General features: G+C 33.9%; 3 protein-coding genes across 4 annotated transcripts in view; 2 read left to right on the forward strand and 1 right to left on the reverse strand.

Moving 5' to 3' along the window:
- LOC117112391 (E3 ubiquitin-protein ligase SH3RF1-like) overlaps window positions 1-5,618 on the forward strand; it is a 114,595-nt gene extending 108,977 nt beyond the window's left edge. The window contains exon 11 of the mRNA XM_033255463.1: window positions 2,199-5,618. Coding sequence (XP_033111354.1) covers window positions 2,199-2,379 — 181 coding nt within the window. The 3' untranslated portion in view covers window positions 2,380-5,618. The remainder of the gene's footprint in view (window positions 1-2,198) is intronic.
- Window positions 5,619-6,190: 572 nt separating this feature from the next.
- LOC117112395 (4-hydroxybenzoate polyprenyltransferase, mitochondrial-like) lies at window positions 6,191-14,198 on the reverse strand. Of its 2 annotated transcripts, XM_033255468.1 has the most exons (9): window positions 14,063-14,188; window positions 13,996-14,020; window positions 13,039-13,446; window positions 12,034-12,200; window positions 11,305-11,426; window positions 10,867-10,952; window positions 10,125-10,258; window positions 8,741-8,929; window positions 6,191-8,238 (listed from the first exon to the last, which is right to left on the reverse strand). In XM_033255468.1, exons 3-9 carry the CDS (start codon window positions 13,436-13,438, stop codon window positions 8,071-8,073), a joined length of 1,266 nt encoding a protein of 421 aa, XP_033111359.1. In that variant the 5' UTR covers window positions 13,439-13,446; window positions 13,996-14,020; window positions 14,063-14,188; the 3' UTR covers window positions 6,191-8,070. The 2 variants fall into 2 exon arrangements, with proteins under 2 accessions (XP_033111359.1, XP_033111358.1); XM_033255467.1 differs by lacking the exon at window positions 13,996-14,020 and having other exon boundaries at window positions 14,070-14,198.
- A 133-nt stretch (window positions 14,199-14,331) lies between these two features.
- Window positions 14,332-16,525, forward strand: LOC117112410 (glutaredoxin-C8-like). Its single transcript, XM_033255485.1, has 3 exons — window positions 14,332-14,455; window positions 15,035-15,191; window positions 16,243-16,525. The coding sequence occupies exons 1-3, from the start codon at window positions 14,436-14,438 to the stop codon at window positions 16,405-16,407; spliced, it is 342 nt and encodes a 113-aa protein (XP_033111376.1). The 5' UTR covers window positions 14,332-14,435; the 3' UTR covers window positions 16,408-16,525.
- Window positions 16,526-16,791: the final 266 nt, after the last annotated feature.

A 16,791-nucleotide genomic window follows, 5' to 3' on the forward strand; every position in this document is an offset into this window, starting at 1 on the left:
AAAGTTAAAATATTCCTTTTAATGATCTGAAGCCGAGTTGAGTGGTACATTCCATTTTTCCATAAACAAAAATATTATATTCCATTGTATGAAGGAGAAACATTAATTATTTGTTATATACATTTATTATAAATAGATCTTTGATTTATAATGGCAATTTTGCTACCCACATCATCTGCACTTATTGGTTAAAAATGTTAAGTGATGGCAGGCCTATGTTTTCTAGCTTCTAAATGGCACCTCACTCCACTGACTAAAGCTGAAATTGTACGTTGAAATTGATGATTGGAACGAAATTTATCGAAAAGTGTTGGCAGCCGTGCAATGTGCACTTTTTATCATTGAATAGAACTATTAAATTAATCCCACGTGGCCCATAATCAACCAATCGAATGGCTAGAATCTAAATGGGTGTTGTACTGTACTTTTCTCTAGAGCTAATGAACTTTGTCATTAGCTTTCAATGGACAATTAAAATGAGATAGTGTTTTTCTTGCCAATTATGGTTGCATAATACCATTTGAACAGACACCTTTGTTGGCTGGTAGTATAGGTAATACTATATAGAGATTATCAAATTTCTTGACAAAAAGCTGTTGTATGCCCATATATAGTCATGATGTGCCTATATATGGTCATAATGTGATGTCATCATGACCATATTTAGGCATGTCATGTGTTTTTGACAAATAATTTTTGATAATCTGGCAGAGCCTAACAATTTTTATAGTTAAAGTTTTAAATCAGTGAAAATGTATTTTTTTTAATTATTATTTATGCGGTATAAATAATTAGTAACAACAAAATTGCTGATAAATTCCAAGTTTACAATAGTCTGACAATTAAAATATTCAAAATACAAATAGATAATAATAATAATCAATAAAAAAGCCATATACACATTTCATCTGATTGTATCTTGAAATGACATATTTGCTCCTTTAAAATTAACAAATAAGTGGTTATAGTATGTTTCAGATTTGAAGTATTACATAAAATTGATTGAAAATTTCTTTGCCCATGATATCTTTCTCTAATGAGGCTTGCTACCCACCGCTATGTGTACCCCGTTTCCATCTTAGTATTTCTGATTCCTTTGTTGTTTTTTTTCTGTGTCACTTTCAAACGCTCTTTCACATATAAAGTGAAGTCACCTTTATATCTTTAAAATATCTTATTTATATGTCTATATATGTCATTTATGTCTATATATATGTGTGTTCATATATGTCATGTATATAAATACAACAAATTTGTCTTTGTAATGTGTATGTCTATAAATAATTTATTCATATAGTGTCCGTTAGACAGCCAGCTCTTAATGGAGTGAATGATGAGCTTGAAATCAATATCTTCGTTATTATTGAGTGGTATGGGACAAGCAATAAATCAAAGATGTTTCTGTTCTGTTATTTCATTCTCATCCAGTTCACATCTTCAGTGATTTCCATCTGGTGTTCATCCTTCTATTTGATTTAAACATCCTGCTCTAATTAGCTGTAATTGATTTTTCAATTCAATATATGTGGCAAAGACAAGCCAAACCAGTCACTTGTCGCAAAAATCGAAAAAAAAGATCGGTTAAAGAGTAAAATAAGAGCTATAAAATGGTTAAAAAATCATTCAAATCTGACATTTCCTTATGAAGTTACAAGCATTTAAGAATACAGCTGTTTAAAGAACAATATATGAGAAATCAGCCTTCAAAGTTTATGATTTCAGGCATTTCTCATGCAGAAACTATCATAAAATCTTTAAAAAGTGTTGTTTTAACATTGAAATTGGGAAACATATCAGCACAGCATGATGTATAGATACATAAACCTCAGTTTAGTGAAATAAAATAGATTTATAAAAATTTTACATTCTAGCATGTTTTTGCTATTTTCTCTAAAACACAATTTGCGACGAGTGACTGGTTTGGCTTGTCTTTGCCGCATATATTTAATGTAAAACTTTGTCCAGACTATCAAATTTTATTTGACAAAAACATGTGACGTGCCTCAATATGGTCATGATGACATCACATCATGACCATATATAGGCACTTATATAGGCTCATTTCAAGGTTAAATTTTTTCTGATTTATTTATGTTTTATACAAATCCTTATTGATAAATATTGTTTCTTCACAGTTTATCTTTAAATGAATAATATAATATATTTATTAATAATTTGATGTCACATGATCTTTGCAGGTATAAAGTTGTTGTACCATACCCAGCAAACAGTGATGCCGAACTCAGCTTGAAAATCGGAGATGTTGTATTTGTTCACAAGAAACGTGATGACGGGTGGTTCAAGGGAACGTTAAAGAGCTCAGGCCGGTCAGGCCTGTTTCCAGGAAGCTTCGTGGAGCTATGCTCTCTTCAGGCCTAGCTCCAGGCCTAGCTCTAGACCTAGCTTAGAAAATGTATTTATAATTCCAGAGCTGTGTGTTGAGGGTTGAGAAGAAAAAAAATGAAACCTTGAATTCCAATAAGGCCTATTTATGTTTTGACTGCCGTTAGGGTGATGTAAACTACTAGGCCTAGCTATGAAGATGATTTTCAATGCAACAGTTTATGATTATACCTACAATGCTAGTCTTCAAAATGTAAGGCCTAGGGTTGGCTTTCACACTATTACACTAAGTGAAATTGAATCCTACCAAATTTTAATTAGCAGGATTCTAAAACAACTGATAATATGTTGACGAAGTTGGGATGAAAATGCAACTGAGAAAAATAAATATTGGGGAAAATTTAGGGTTTCAGCCAATTTTATACATTTTTTTGCTTTTAATTTTTGTTTTTATGATTAATAAATTTTACACTTTGTTTAGTGAGTAAATCTGGAGTCATTAATAGGTGACATTGTCAATTACAATCAAGGAATGATGTAATTATATTTAAGCCACTTTCAGACAGAGCTACATAAGGCGTTATTACGTTATTAATATTACCGCAATATATGGATGGTCTATGTCGGTAAGCGTACCAGTGCTATTACCGCCATATTTTCAGAACTTCCGTTTGTAAATGACTATAGTTTTCTACCATATCCAAAAGCATTGACTGGCCCACTACAGTAGATATATCACATAGAGTATAAGTTTATGAACTTCTACCAGTTTACCAGCTTATGCCATTTAAATCCCAAGAGAAACCACCCCTATGAGCTATGATGGAACAGCCCACCATCCTCCAATTTATACCAAAACATTAGCTTTTTAGTACTCACCAGAGTAAAATGTGATACCTCTTCGGTTATACGTCTTCAGTAAATAACTATGCTAATTTCTCTCTCAAGAATAACAACTCCATTTAATAGTAATAGAATGGTCTGATCCCTGGTTCACATGGCCAAAATTGTCACATCCCACCTGTTTTTTTGTTAAACGAACCATTGTTTTTATACTTCTGAAATTCAATCAAAAACTTGTTAAATTAAATATCTAATGTTTGTAATATATAATTTTTATATTCTGTGAATTTTTTTTTTGTCAGTTTTTATCCCACCATTATAGTATGTATTTCTTCTGCATTTTTCTTGGTAAACTATCTGGTTTTCCCCATGTGGCTTTGATTGAGTATCTGATTTTACAACAGTTTTCAACTTAGGCCTAAGTATGAGCACTTTGGGAAGCTAGCAGCTGTTTGGTGTTCCTTTCCTGAGGAGAAGGAACATGATTTACATTCGAATATCCAACAGTGTTCTGTAAATGAGAAAATGATGGGCTTTATCGATCCATGGGAGCAGCTATAGGTACTCTGGGACCGGCTGTCTACGATGGAGGGCACAACGCTCTTATCATGATTAATGGTGTAGGCTGCAGTAATAGACTCGCATTACATACTCAACATCACATACATATTATGCTAGACTGGTAGATAGTTACATGTTTTGCCATCAAACACATCCTCCCATCGGATTCCTAATTTAATATATGGACACATTATATTTAGTAAATTTATTTGCAATGTAGGGTGTTCTGAAAGAGCTTTCCATACTTGTAAAATAGTTTTTACTGCTTGTAATTTCAGTTAATGCCAAAATAGTAAACTATATTTTTTCAGTATTTTTTCTTTAAAATTTCTTGATGCTATTTTATTTTATTTTTTTAAATTTATTTCCCTGCAGACATACACACTAGGTGCAGAAATAGAGGGAGGGCTTGCCCAGTGGGAGGGACCCATCCACCCCTCCCCCCACCTTTTTTCTACAACCCCTTCATTTAATGCACCAGTTGTGTGTTGCAGAGATGACAATCACTGTACTTGTGCGAATATGCGCAATATAAAAAAATAGGATATGGGAACTATTAAGATAAGTGGTAAAGGAAAAATAAACGTTAATAGTAATGACAAAGATGTGAATTTAAATGATGATGATGAATAAAGATAATAACCATTATCACTAAAAGTATTATATTTAGGGAAGTGGTTATACTTTACTGATTCCATCTCAATTTGCTTGATGCTCATTTTACAATAGTAGAATATCTGCAATATAAACACATTAGCTAAGAAAGATGATAAGTTTGTTCACTCCAAGTAGGACACAGATTTTATGACCAAATGAGGGCAGTATATACATGTCTCCTTGAGTGTTTTGTATTTTTATTTAATGTTGATTTTAATTTTAAGCTCTGCCCAAATTAATTATCAAATTTTCTTTGACAAAAAATGTTGTATGCCCATATTAGTCATGATGTGATGTCATCATGACCATATTTAGTGATGTCACATGTTTTTGTCAAATAAAATGTGATAGCGTGGACAGGGCTATATGCTCCTATTCCCACCCAATGTCTACCCATAAATTTTTAAGTTTAAAATGAATAGTTTTATTTTTTAGAAGTGTTTTGTAGCATTTGATTGCCACCGATTATCAGTTTCAAAATCTCATACAGACAGCAAGGTGCTTAGTTGAGATTAAGAGTTTATAATTTATATTTATGTTGTGTTTCATCTATCACTTCTGTATTATATTATACAAAATTATAAGATCATACCTGACATCTGTCAGTCATTTGTCAATAGAGGGCAGTATATCAGTAGTCATTTGTCAGTAGAGGGCAGCTTTTTTTTTAGGTCTTAAATTATAGAAATTAGGTTTTTTTTTTCTTGAATTTTAATTATTTATTCATATTCATTCATTCAAATCAGTTTCATTCACTGGTTAGCAGTGAGGCATGTTTACAAATACGTTGCTGGGATAGGTGTTTGAGCTTACAGAGAGATGAGTGGTGTGTGTATGTATGCGAGTGGTGTGTGTATGTGTGTGAATAAGTGGTGTAAATTTTGATTAATTATAAAACTTGTTAAAAAATGTTATTCAAAACTAGTTCCGAATAGAATTGACCATTATAATTTAAATCACAAATTCCTGTTCAATAATGTATACCATAGTATCCTGTTTATGGTTTCATGAAGGAATGTAAGATGTATATTACATGAGAGGAATGTAAGATTTATATTACATTTTTAAGTTATATAACGTATATGCGAGGCCTTTCCATGAAATGAGATGCATCATTAGTGAGGCCAAATTGAGATAATCATCAAATTAGTTCTGAGCCAAAATTTATATGCTTATTAGTTTATTGTTACAGTATATTTTCTAAAAACCAAGTTTCCGTACATCTAAACTTCGAGTGCTTACATCTCTGGATCTACTCATCATATTCATATTTGGTTATTTATATAGCGCCTCTCTTTGCAGAAACGAGGCGTTTTGTCCCTGGTCATTGGTCAGCGCAGGAGCAAGCGACCCCACCAGGTACCCATTTATACTCCTGGTTGGAGAGAAGCAATGCAGATAAAAGTGCCTTGCTCAAGGACACAAGCGAAATGCACAGCGAGGGATTGAAACCCTGACCTCGAGTTTGGGAAACTAAACCTTACACACCGCGCCAAACCGCTTCTACAATCATAGGAAAGTTTTTACTCTAATCTATTCAAATATACTATAACTATTTTTTGTGCAAGACTTCACATATATTGCACAGTATGGTATAAGCGAGACTTTTTTTATACCTTGTTTCGCAAACTTATTTTTTTAAAGATCGTCAGAGGATGCAAAAAGATAAAAATCAAATTTTATTGTTCAATGTGTATAATTAGGAAGAAATATACATATCATATTACAAGGCAGCAGCGGGCATAATAGAAATAAAGAAAAACGTTTATTTTTTCTGAAATTCCCATTTTTTCGTGACAAATTTTATTTTTATTTGAAATCATCAGTATTGGCGGGCAGTGTGTTCGCAAAACAAGTATAAAAGAAGTCTTGCCTAATCAAACTAAAAAATATCTGCAAGTTAACATTTGTATATTATTTGTTGAAACAAAATTGTGTGCTGGGGACATCATTGAGCAACATCTGAAGTAGTAATTATTTTTAAAAATGCCTTATTGTATATATTGTTACATTTACCTAGGTGTAGATATTCTGTAGTTGTGTCTTGTTGTATGTGTAGGCCTATACTTTGTACTTGCCAAAGATGTTAATATGCAAAGCACAAGATGTGAATTAATTTGTTGATGTTTGTTCCATGTTGCAAATGGCTGCATTCCATGGTTTATGAAGTGAAATGTGTTCAATTATGCATTAATTTCTGGTTGGATCCAGTTTAGGCAGGATCTATCCAGATACAAATTTTAGCTAAATCCTGATCTAACAAGAGTTCTCTGCCAAAATAGCTTAAATAATTTTTCTATTCCTAGACATTTTTGTTACTTTATATTCAGTAACAATCATTTCATTTGTACAAACCATTAATATTATTTGTAATACCATTAACTCATGCATAATCTTTATCAGGCATTATTCCATCTTACTGGTTTATTAGAATCTGTTGCTCCTCTTTCATTAATAGGCCTATACCTCAAAAGCCTAAATTTTCATGACATGAATTTCTAAGAAACACTAGGCTTAGACCATTTATTAATGCAGCAAAATATTGGGTTGCAGAATGCCTTACCTTTACAATTTTCATTTTTTAAGATGTTTTTTATTTGCATTCTTAACAATTTTACCATTACCTTTCATTACAGTGTGTATGCCAATTATATTTGGTATCTGTATTTTAGGAATGATTAATATTAATTAATTATTTATATTTCTTATAAACAAATAGTATGGTATATATAAGTTATAATTATGAGAAAACAAAAATGGAGATGAATTATTAGTTTTTTATAAAATGATCATGATACATATAAGATAAACATCTCAAAATGTATATTTAAAAAGTCAACCACACATATTAAATCAATAGCGACAAGATCCCCGACTATGGCCCAATAATGTAAGGTAAATGTAAACTTGTATGAATGGATTGTCAAAGTTGTGTATGTGTGTGTGGAAAAGGTAAATAAACATTAGTTGCTTACACACTAGTGAGGTTCCAAGGAAACAAATTCAACAGTACCTATTCTCAGAGAGCCTCATAATTTCTGTTATATTTATCTGTCAGATAGTATATCTACTTTTCTATTTTTCTTGGATGTTTGAGAACAAAAAAAACATATAATGCCAAGTGAATCTTTGTTATTACTTTATACTATTAGCATTTTTCAGAGCCCAGGCTATGATTGTTGATGAGTTCAATTTATGTATTATATCCATTGTACAAATGCGAATAATAACTCCAAAAGAATTAAAAATGGGGAAATATTTCTTTTGATTTTTCTTTTATAATTATGAAAAATATCAAAATTGGTATAAAAATACTTCAATACTGGATTATGTTGATCCGAATAAATATTGCGAAAAGTATCCTTTTAGTTGGTTTTTATTTGCTAGTTTATGTAATCGTTGAGAGCGAGACTTTCATTATATCTTGTTTCGCGAAAAACCGCTGACCATCTTCTTGGCCTGTTAGCACTCGTAGATACGTACAATTTTGAATACCCTGATTTTTACACACCAGCAACCAATTACTACATCACATTCTTTATACTGTATAATGCAATGAGATCTCAAACACGGCCCAAAGTGTACACTTCATACGTTTCTCACTTACTCAATTTTTTGGCCTTAAATCTTTGTTTCAGATCTAAATTGTTTTCAAAAACCTAGTGTTTAAGTTTGTGCCTGGGCAGTTGTGGTGTCATTATGTTTTCCTTTGTTTTTATCCACTTTGGCTAATGTCCCGGCAATTATTCCAGCAAGTAAGATAAAACCGAGTCGTTTGTTGGAGCTGAACTTCTTCCAGCAGTCTTCCGGGTTGTTAATATCCAGAGTCCATATCTGAAAAAAAAATTGTATGATCGCTAGTTATGCATTTACAGTACATTGCCAGGATGAACAGCAACCGATTACCTATGTAATACAAAAACAGGAAAGGAAGTTCTGGAAATATAAGAACCTGCCAAAAAATTCATATAGAACATAAAGTAGATATAGTATAGCATTTGGAAACTTGAATTCATACATAGTCAGCATGCCTTGGAATACAGTCTTAAACAGTATACGACAGTGATTTATTGATATAGATATCATTAATAGGTTACATCACATCCATTCACAAAGTGCAGAGATCAAGATGATTACATTTAACCAGATTAACATGTTATGTTGGACAGGTGGATACATTTTCCTGTTGTAATTGTGTACGATTGATTTTGTAGGACGAAGGAAACTAAAGTTCTGTATGTTCACAATGTACAAATGGTTATTTTTAGTGTGATTGTTAATAATTTTTTTAATCATTCACACATCAATTCACATGCAATAAATTTCAACAACCAACCTGACTTGATATATGCCCTGCTACTAGCCCCACAGCCAAGTAATAGGCTAACGTTTGGTCACACATGTAGCCCGCGAGGGCTAGGTTACCAATCATTGCTGTACCAAAACCGCTTAACCAATACTTGGTTTTATCACCCATCAGAATAGATGTAGATTTTAGACCAAGAGCCAAGTCATCAGATTTGTCCTGAAAGAAATTTTAGAATAAACTTAAGTGACCTAATATTTAGACTTGTGTTGAGCATGAACTTAACACCTATTTCGGAGAATCTATTAAGCATACTTTTTTAAGGGGGTGTGGCCCAACCCACCTCCCACTTGCTATCACTCCATTCCCATGATAGCATCCCTCACTTTGCACTATTCTGAGAAACTGGTGCCCCAATGTTTCAAAAATCCCAGAACTGCGCAAACACTTAGAATAAAGAACCTAAAGTAGAGACCAGAAATATAGTATTTAAAAAAAAGCTTACAAGCAAAGTTTGTCCTGACGCTAAATGACGTGAAATAGATAGAATTGAGTTAAGACAAGCTGTGACAGTCCAAGTCAATAAGTCTCGGTTGATCTAAAATATCAAGCCAATTTAGTAATACAGGTATTTTACTTTACACCTACGTCAGGTAATATTTGCAAAGTTGTCTTTTTAAGTTTTTAACTTTGAATATTTCAAACACAGCCTCTGATTCGGAATGGAGTTCTCAATCTCCACATCCCTTGCCTTGAACACAAAACATGAAGCAATATTATTAAATTAGATAAAATAAATAAAATTTTAAATATAAATTAATAATTATTATGTATTTTTCCAACAAACGATGAGGTAATGTGGAGTAATACTTGCGCCAAGATTTGCACAATGGGAGGAATCTGTCCGACTGGGAGCAGTCGGACTGTAGATCTTCCACTAAGCCCCGCCCATTTATTATAATTGCTAAGGTCCAAAAAACGACAGAGTAAAACATACATACACACACGCATGCATCTGTGGGACAACAACTGTTTTTGTGAGACCCCCCCATTTTCCTGGCTCTGTTCTGATTGGTCATCTAAGTTTGACACTATGAATAGATCCATTAGTACCCCCTGGCACCTACAAAAACAGTGTATGTATTACCCCAAAAAAACTTTTTGAAAAATAGAAATAAATGTGTTTTTTTTCCCCATTTTTGGTCAGGAAAGTTGTACAGTAGCCGACACGCCCCACTTGGGCCGCCAGTGGTGTGTACAATATCTTAACTGCCAGAAGACTGAATCACAACATATAACAGACACCAAATGAGCAACAACACTATAATGTACCAGATGCTATATTCATCATCTCCAACTAATAATTATGTATTCTTACTGGTAAATCAATCATCGAATTCACAAACATCTTTACCTGATGGCCATATATAGTATCGTACACAATCGTCCAGCATATACCACTAGTAAACAGGGGTAGAACAACCGACCAATCACAGCTCCCATGTACAGCAGACCAGCCAACCAATATACCCCAATTCATTGCAAGACCTACAAAAAATATCTGCACAAATGATTGATATTTCTATAAACACTATTATATATTTCCATAACATAGCAGTCACACTTGTGGAAGGCCAAAACCCTACTGTATATACTGACCCCGGGGAGCTCGCTTACATACCAACCTTACGGGGGTGTGCAGCGGCCACTCCAGGACACGAGACACTTGCTGAAAATTATTGGGGACTTGAACTACCATTTACCAAAATCCAGTATCGGTGGAACTACTATTACGGCCATGTAACCTAACAAATTAAATTTGTTCTGGTTCCCGATGGCGAATAAGACCGCAGTTACGTCTGTTCGCGATCTCTACTGTAGGTTTGGCACGGAGTATAGCAAAGAACTTCGCTAAAATCGTGTGGAAAATTATAATGCTTTTGATGATACAAGACGGGGCAGGGACTTTAACTACCAATTTTACATGGTATTTCCCACACTTGTGCTACTAACTCCTTGCAAATATACACTACACATGCTGAAACTCTTCCATAAATTCCCAAACTTGTGCTACCAAGTCCTCAAAAATACCCCCCGTAAATGCGGCACCTACCCATATAGAAATATTTAAGAGTGAGCCCCCCTGTGATACTCACCAAGAAATGCTTGAGGCCAAAATGTAATTCTCTTCATAAGAGGGTAAGTGACAACAAGAGCCATAGAAGAGGCCCCTACAACAATGCTATTAATTTGAGAACAAAAACAGGATTTCTTTATTATTATCATAAATATAACTATAAACAATTTCATCACACATATTAAGAAAAAATTAACGCATTAATGATATGATCATCAGCATATTTTATTTATCTTATTATTCTAAATAGTTTGTATGTATGTACATCAGATAATAATGTGTAATTATATCTAATTGATTACCAGCTATACTTTATCTATACAAGTAGTGACACCTTATCCTCCTCCAATCATCTCCATCAATACCAACATTAAATGACCCACACTCTAAAATCTGCATTGAAAAATCCACATTTGCATCTCTGAAATTATGAATGATGATGTCACTGTTACTTTACCTGTATGTGTTGAATGATAATAAAATAGCGAGGGCAGCAGATAGCTGGGCTCCAAGAAACACTAATGCTTGAAATCTTGAGATCTCTCCAGCTGCAATTGGTCTTGACTTTGTCCTGAAAACCTATCAAGTAATCAATTATATTTGGGTGAAATTTCAACATTAAATATTATGACACAACAGTACAATGATGATGATGTTGCATGTGATTTCGACAAAATATAAATAAAGGTGATGATGATGTTAATTGTGATCATGTTGGTTGTACTTTTGTAGGAGTGCTTTGTGGTTCTGTTTCTCAATGTTGAGATCAGAGGTTCAATCCCACGCTGTGCATTTCTGCTTGTGTTCTTGGGCAAGGCACTATACCTACACTTGTCTCTCTCCACCAAGGAGTACAAGTGGGTACCTGGTGGTAGGTTCAAACTCAAAATGCGCTGATTACAGTTGCAATATTATGTAATTCTACCCAGGGAGCTGAGTATGTGTTCTAATATATGTGCTTGATTCAATGACCAGGGAAAATAATGTGAAGCACTTACAGTCCTTTTTGGAAATCTAACATATTATTTTTAAAAATGGTGATGATGGTGGTGTAGTGATAATATAAGGCAGTCCCTAATCATGGAACATGTTTGTATACATTTCTAGTTCAGTTGGGTAGAGTTGCACTGCGGGACTTGTCCAAATTTTCAATATCCAAGTTGAATATCATACATTTCATACTTACTGATTTGTCAAAGTCTTTGTCCCACATATCATTAATTGTACAGCCCGCTCCTCTCATTAACAATGCACCGATTCCGCACACTCCAAGATAGTAAAAATTTGGGAAACTACCGGGACTAGCAGCCATAGCAATGCTCCACGCACAAGGTAAATACAACAGCCACGTTCCTTCAAAAGGTAAAATTGTTTTATATCATTATCATTTTAATACAGTGAGTACCTTACCTATTTTCCCGATTCTGAGGTTAGACATGGATTATGCGTACTGATGCTGTACTAATCAAATGTAAATATGGTTGATCTATCTACTAAAAGGTAATAACTTGAGACCAATGATACTCATCTACATATCTTTCTGGGGCACAGGAGTAGAGGGTTGATCATCTGGGACCTGTTATTTGTGTCCTATATTTACATGAACATAATCATAGCACAACACAACTTCAGTTCGCCATGTTACTTTTTTTATTCCCCTTGCTCAATCCTCACATGTCATAGAGGGCGGTAAACAGAATATTGTAAAGATGAGGTGTGGTATTATTGCCTAACAGGACCCTCATTGCTTTGAAACCAAGCCTCTTTATGAAGCTTAGAAAGTGTAGAGCTGTCTGCTTCTATACGAGGAATGTCAAGTCGAGTGGAAAGCTGAGCATTTCTTGGGATCCCTGATGCTCTAAAACCAACTTCTTTTATGAGGAAAGTCTTTGATTGAATGAAAATTGTAAAGGTAAAAGTAGAATAACCCATCGTCATTGTGCTGAATTGCGTATGGGCGTGTTCCATGACTACCTAGCAGCTGTAAAGAGGCACTTCTTGGTAGATACATGTTCACATCATTCCACAATGACAGGGGCTGAAATTAACCATAACATCGGGGTAACCCCCTAATCTTTCATGATTGTTGACATTTCTTTCCAGGACTTTCCCATAATTGACATGATATCATAGAATAATAATTAAAGAATAATAATTTTAAAAAAATAGGATTATCATTGATATTACTTACCTATTGGTTTATCAAAACGAATTAGACGTAGATAGGGTTGTACTCTACCAGGCATTGCATCAACTATTGCGCTTGTTTTAAAACTTATGCACCTCCCTTGTTGGCCTGGATTCTTTATCCAATCAATTGATATTTTCTTATTTATTTTAGTAGTATGAAATTGAGTATACATCTTATTTGATAATAATGGAGAATAATTCTTGAATCTTGGTAAAACATAATGAACAGTTTTGTAGGTTTTTGGTAGGAGAGTAGAAAAGTTTTGTTTTCGTTGGGAAAAATGAGGTATACTAGTAATCCTTGATGTTACAAAGATGTTGTTGATGATGAAATTGAAGGCCACACGAGAGGTCATGGCAAGACCAAGTGGACGCAACTGTTTACAGAACACATTCATCATCTTTGGGTCTGAAAGAAAAAACACAACATGGTAAAACATTTGCATACACTAGTGACAGTGAGTGAGCATTGGAAAACACTGAGGATAATGTTGCCAACGATTTTAGACAAATCCAAGGTGTTGATCAGTGGAGTGGCTTAACCCTAATCTTAAACTTCAGTCTCACTGTCTTATGCGCTGCGGGATGATTGTTGGAAGAATATCCATTACTGCAGTATTTATAGATCATATAGTAGATAGATAGGCATATTATTAACCTAGTTATACTGGTCCAATTACCAGTTAAAATAGGCCACCTCCTCTCCAGTTAGGCCTAACTAAAGACACGCATAATATGACTATCATTCCTACAGGTTAGGTATGCCTAGGCCTAGCAAGAGAAACATGGCGAAGTCCAAATAAGGGGTGTACACAGTAGGACCATTTCGGCCTTGAAGGAAGGATGGAATTAATTCAAAGAAACTAGGCAGGCCTATCTAGGCTATAGCTCGGGCCTGGCTAGGCCTAGCCTAGCCCAGAGAGCTGTTTAATAAATCAGGAAAAGTCCCTAAGCCTACCTCAAACAACACTGCTAGGTTTTAATATATAGATTAATTAGTGTACGGCATAATAAATGCATCTTAACAATCACCATTTATCAAAATGTCCCCGGCTAGGCCTAGGTCTGAAAATACTGAGAAGAGCCGTCCCCGACGACTCGGTACCCAACTTAGTATTTTGATCGTACGCTTCCTGACCTTACGAGACAGGTCATCTTCAATTCATTTTGCCGCATTCAATAAATTATTTTAACATTCCATTCTAAGGCTTTAAAAGTATAGAACAGTAGTAAAAAAAATCTCTTAATCTTTATTCAGTTGAAGCACAATATGTTTCATGTAATTATAGACAGTATATTTGCAACAAAAAGCCCAATCGCTATGTTTTTATATAGTAAATATATGTAAAACTAGCATAAACATTAGTCAACCAGCGGAAACTGAAGTAATAATCTAACATGGCAGCCTCCGTAAAATGGTAATGCTTACCGATTGAGAATTGATTGATCATTGCATTGGCTTAAATTATTGACTGATGTTGATTTTATATTTATAATTTAGTTAATTGTAGGGTTCGTTAGTACTAAAATTGTGCTGTGACTATGTCTATGTTACTACTAGGTTATGCTCGGCCTAGGCCGGCTTCGTCGCCTAGGCCTAGGCTAGGCCGGCTTCGTCGTAAGTCAAAATATTCTGCAGTGCAGTCTGACGTGACTCGGTTGGTGTGGTTGGTGGTAGATGTGGTTCGGCCTAGCAAGAAAGTATTTTCTGTAAAGTTTTAGCTCTGTAATCACGGTTTTTTGGGGGAGGGGTCGTATTTATTCAATATGTTGGAAACAGTATTAGTATTATCATCTTGCTGACAAATAATTGAATTGTGAGGAAAATTAATTTTAGAAACAACTTTGTTTTTGTGGAAAAAGGCCATTGGAATAGTTCCGCATTCTCATTCTTCAAAGGACTATTAAAACCCTGAAAAGTATTCTGTAATTTCTGTATCTTAAAGGTCTTTTTCATTGATATAAATTATATGTTTTCTGTCTGGTTTTATTTACAGTCTTGTAACGAATATGATTAAAGCTAATAGCATCATGGTCTTCTCCAAATCAACGTGTCCATTTTGTCTGATGGCTAAATCTGTGTTAAAAGATGCTGGAGCTAAAAATATGACAGTGTTGGAAATTGAGAATAGACCAGATGCTTTTGATATTCAGGTAAATAATAGGGAAGTACAGTATTTGCATATTAGTGAACTTTTGCTTAAAGTACTTCCAAAGGTTTTTGCTAAATGTTCAATTAACATTTGTCCTTGTACATACATTAAATATTTATGCAACCATTGTTCCAAATTTAAACACTCTAGTAGTAGAGCGGCTAAGGTTGAATTTCAGATAGAATCATGCACTTTTGTAGGAAAGCATGATACTATGTTGCATAAGGATCATTATAAAAATAAACCCAAAAAATAATGCCTCCTAGTGGCCACTATCTTGAAATCCATTATGGCGGTCAAAGTTAATTAATTTTAGCCAATATATTAATATATATAGCACATATCACTGTTAATTGTAAATCTTTACCTATGTTTTCAATATCAGGGAGTGTCATGCAATCATCAGAAATTATGTTAGATGGCTGCCATATTGGGATATAGATATTTCATGCCAAATATATTTGGTGTAACAAAACCCTCAAATTCACCTCATCTTTTATCCCCCTCCCCCCAACTTCCAAATAGTGCAAAAGCAGTAAAAAAAAAAAGGTTATATATATACTTAATAGGATTTGGTTACTTGAGATCTCTGCTCATTAGTCACTGTCAATGCCTAACTCCCCCAGTTTTTACTATACAGATACGGACAGATACTATTTATTTTATTGTCATTGTCGGAGACATTAAATATATTAATTAAAATTACAACGAAAATAAAAAAATAAGCATCCCGCTTCTATGGGAGTATGGTCCCCTCGTTATGTAGGTGTGGTTGGTAGACTAATATTTTCAGATGTCTTAAATAAAAGTTTTAGTTTAGGACAACTTACTAGGCAATATTTTCAGTCATAAAAAAAACATGCTTGTTGATAAAGTTTTTGGTGAAGCTAAAGCCTATTTATCCCACCCCTCTCTTCCCCCTCCTCGAAATCTACTCCTGTATTGCAACACCAGTGCCTGCACTTTTAACTCAATCTGGAGGCTTAGTCCATAAGAAGGAACAGAAATTAAAATTTTTATACAAATTTGAAGGTGTTTCTTTTCACTTTCAGAATGCCTTGAAGGATATGACCGGATCTGCTACCGTCCCTGCTGTGTTTGTCGCGGGAAAATATCTCGGAGGTGGTACGGAGACTCAGGAATTATTTGATACGGGAAAATTAAAGAAACTAATTGAAGACGTAGACACATTTATAAAGAAGAATGATAGTTCATGATGATAATCTTGCTGTGTGTGTAAGAGGCCTAATTAATTATAGATCATATTGCAATTAATTTATCAAGATATTTAACTCAATTAAAATATTGATTTTTATTTAATACTTACTTAGAATATTTTCTTGTGTTTATTTTGTTATTTATATTTTGTTCATATTTCTAGGGATGTGTAGAAGTTGTAAACTGACACAATTCCCAATACAGTATATGTGCACATACTTTGAAATCATCAACAATAAAGTACTGTAATCAAATAAACAATAAAATACAAATAACAAACAATCAACCAACAAATTAATGATCAATCAACCAATTAATAACCTATATCTAACAACAATCAACCAACCAATAACAAATTATCTAACAATCGGTTGACCATACCA

Source organism: Anneissia japonica, unplaced genomic scaffold (assembly GCF_011630105.1).
Source record: "Anneissia japonica isolate Jap-2015-1 unplaced genomic scaffold, ASM1163010v1 scaffold3735_len701357_cov177, whole genome shotgun sequence".
Lineage (NCBI taxonomy): Eukaryota > Metazoa > Echinodermata > Crinoidea > Comatulida > Comatulidae > Anneissia > Anneissia japonica.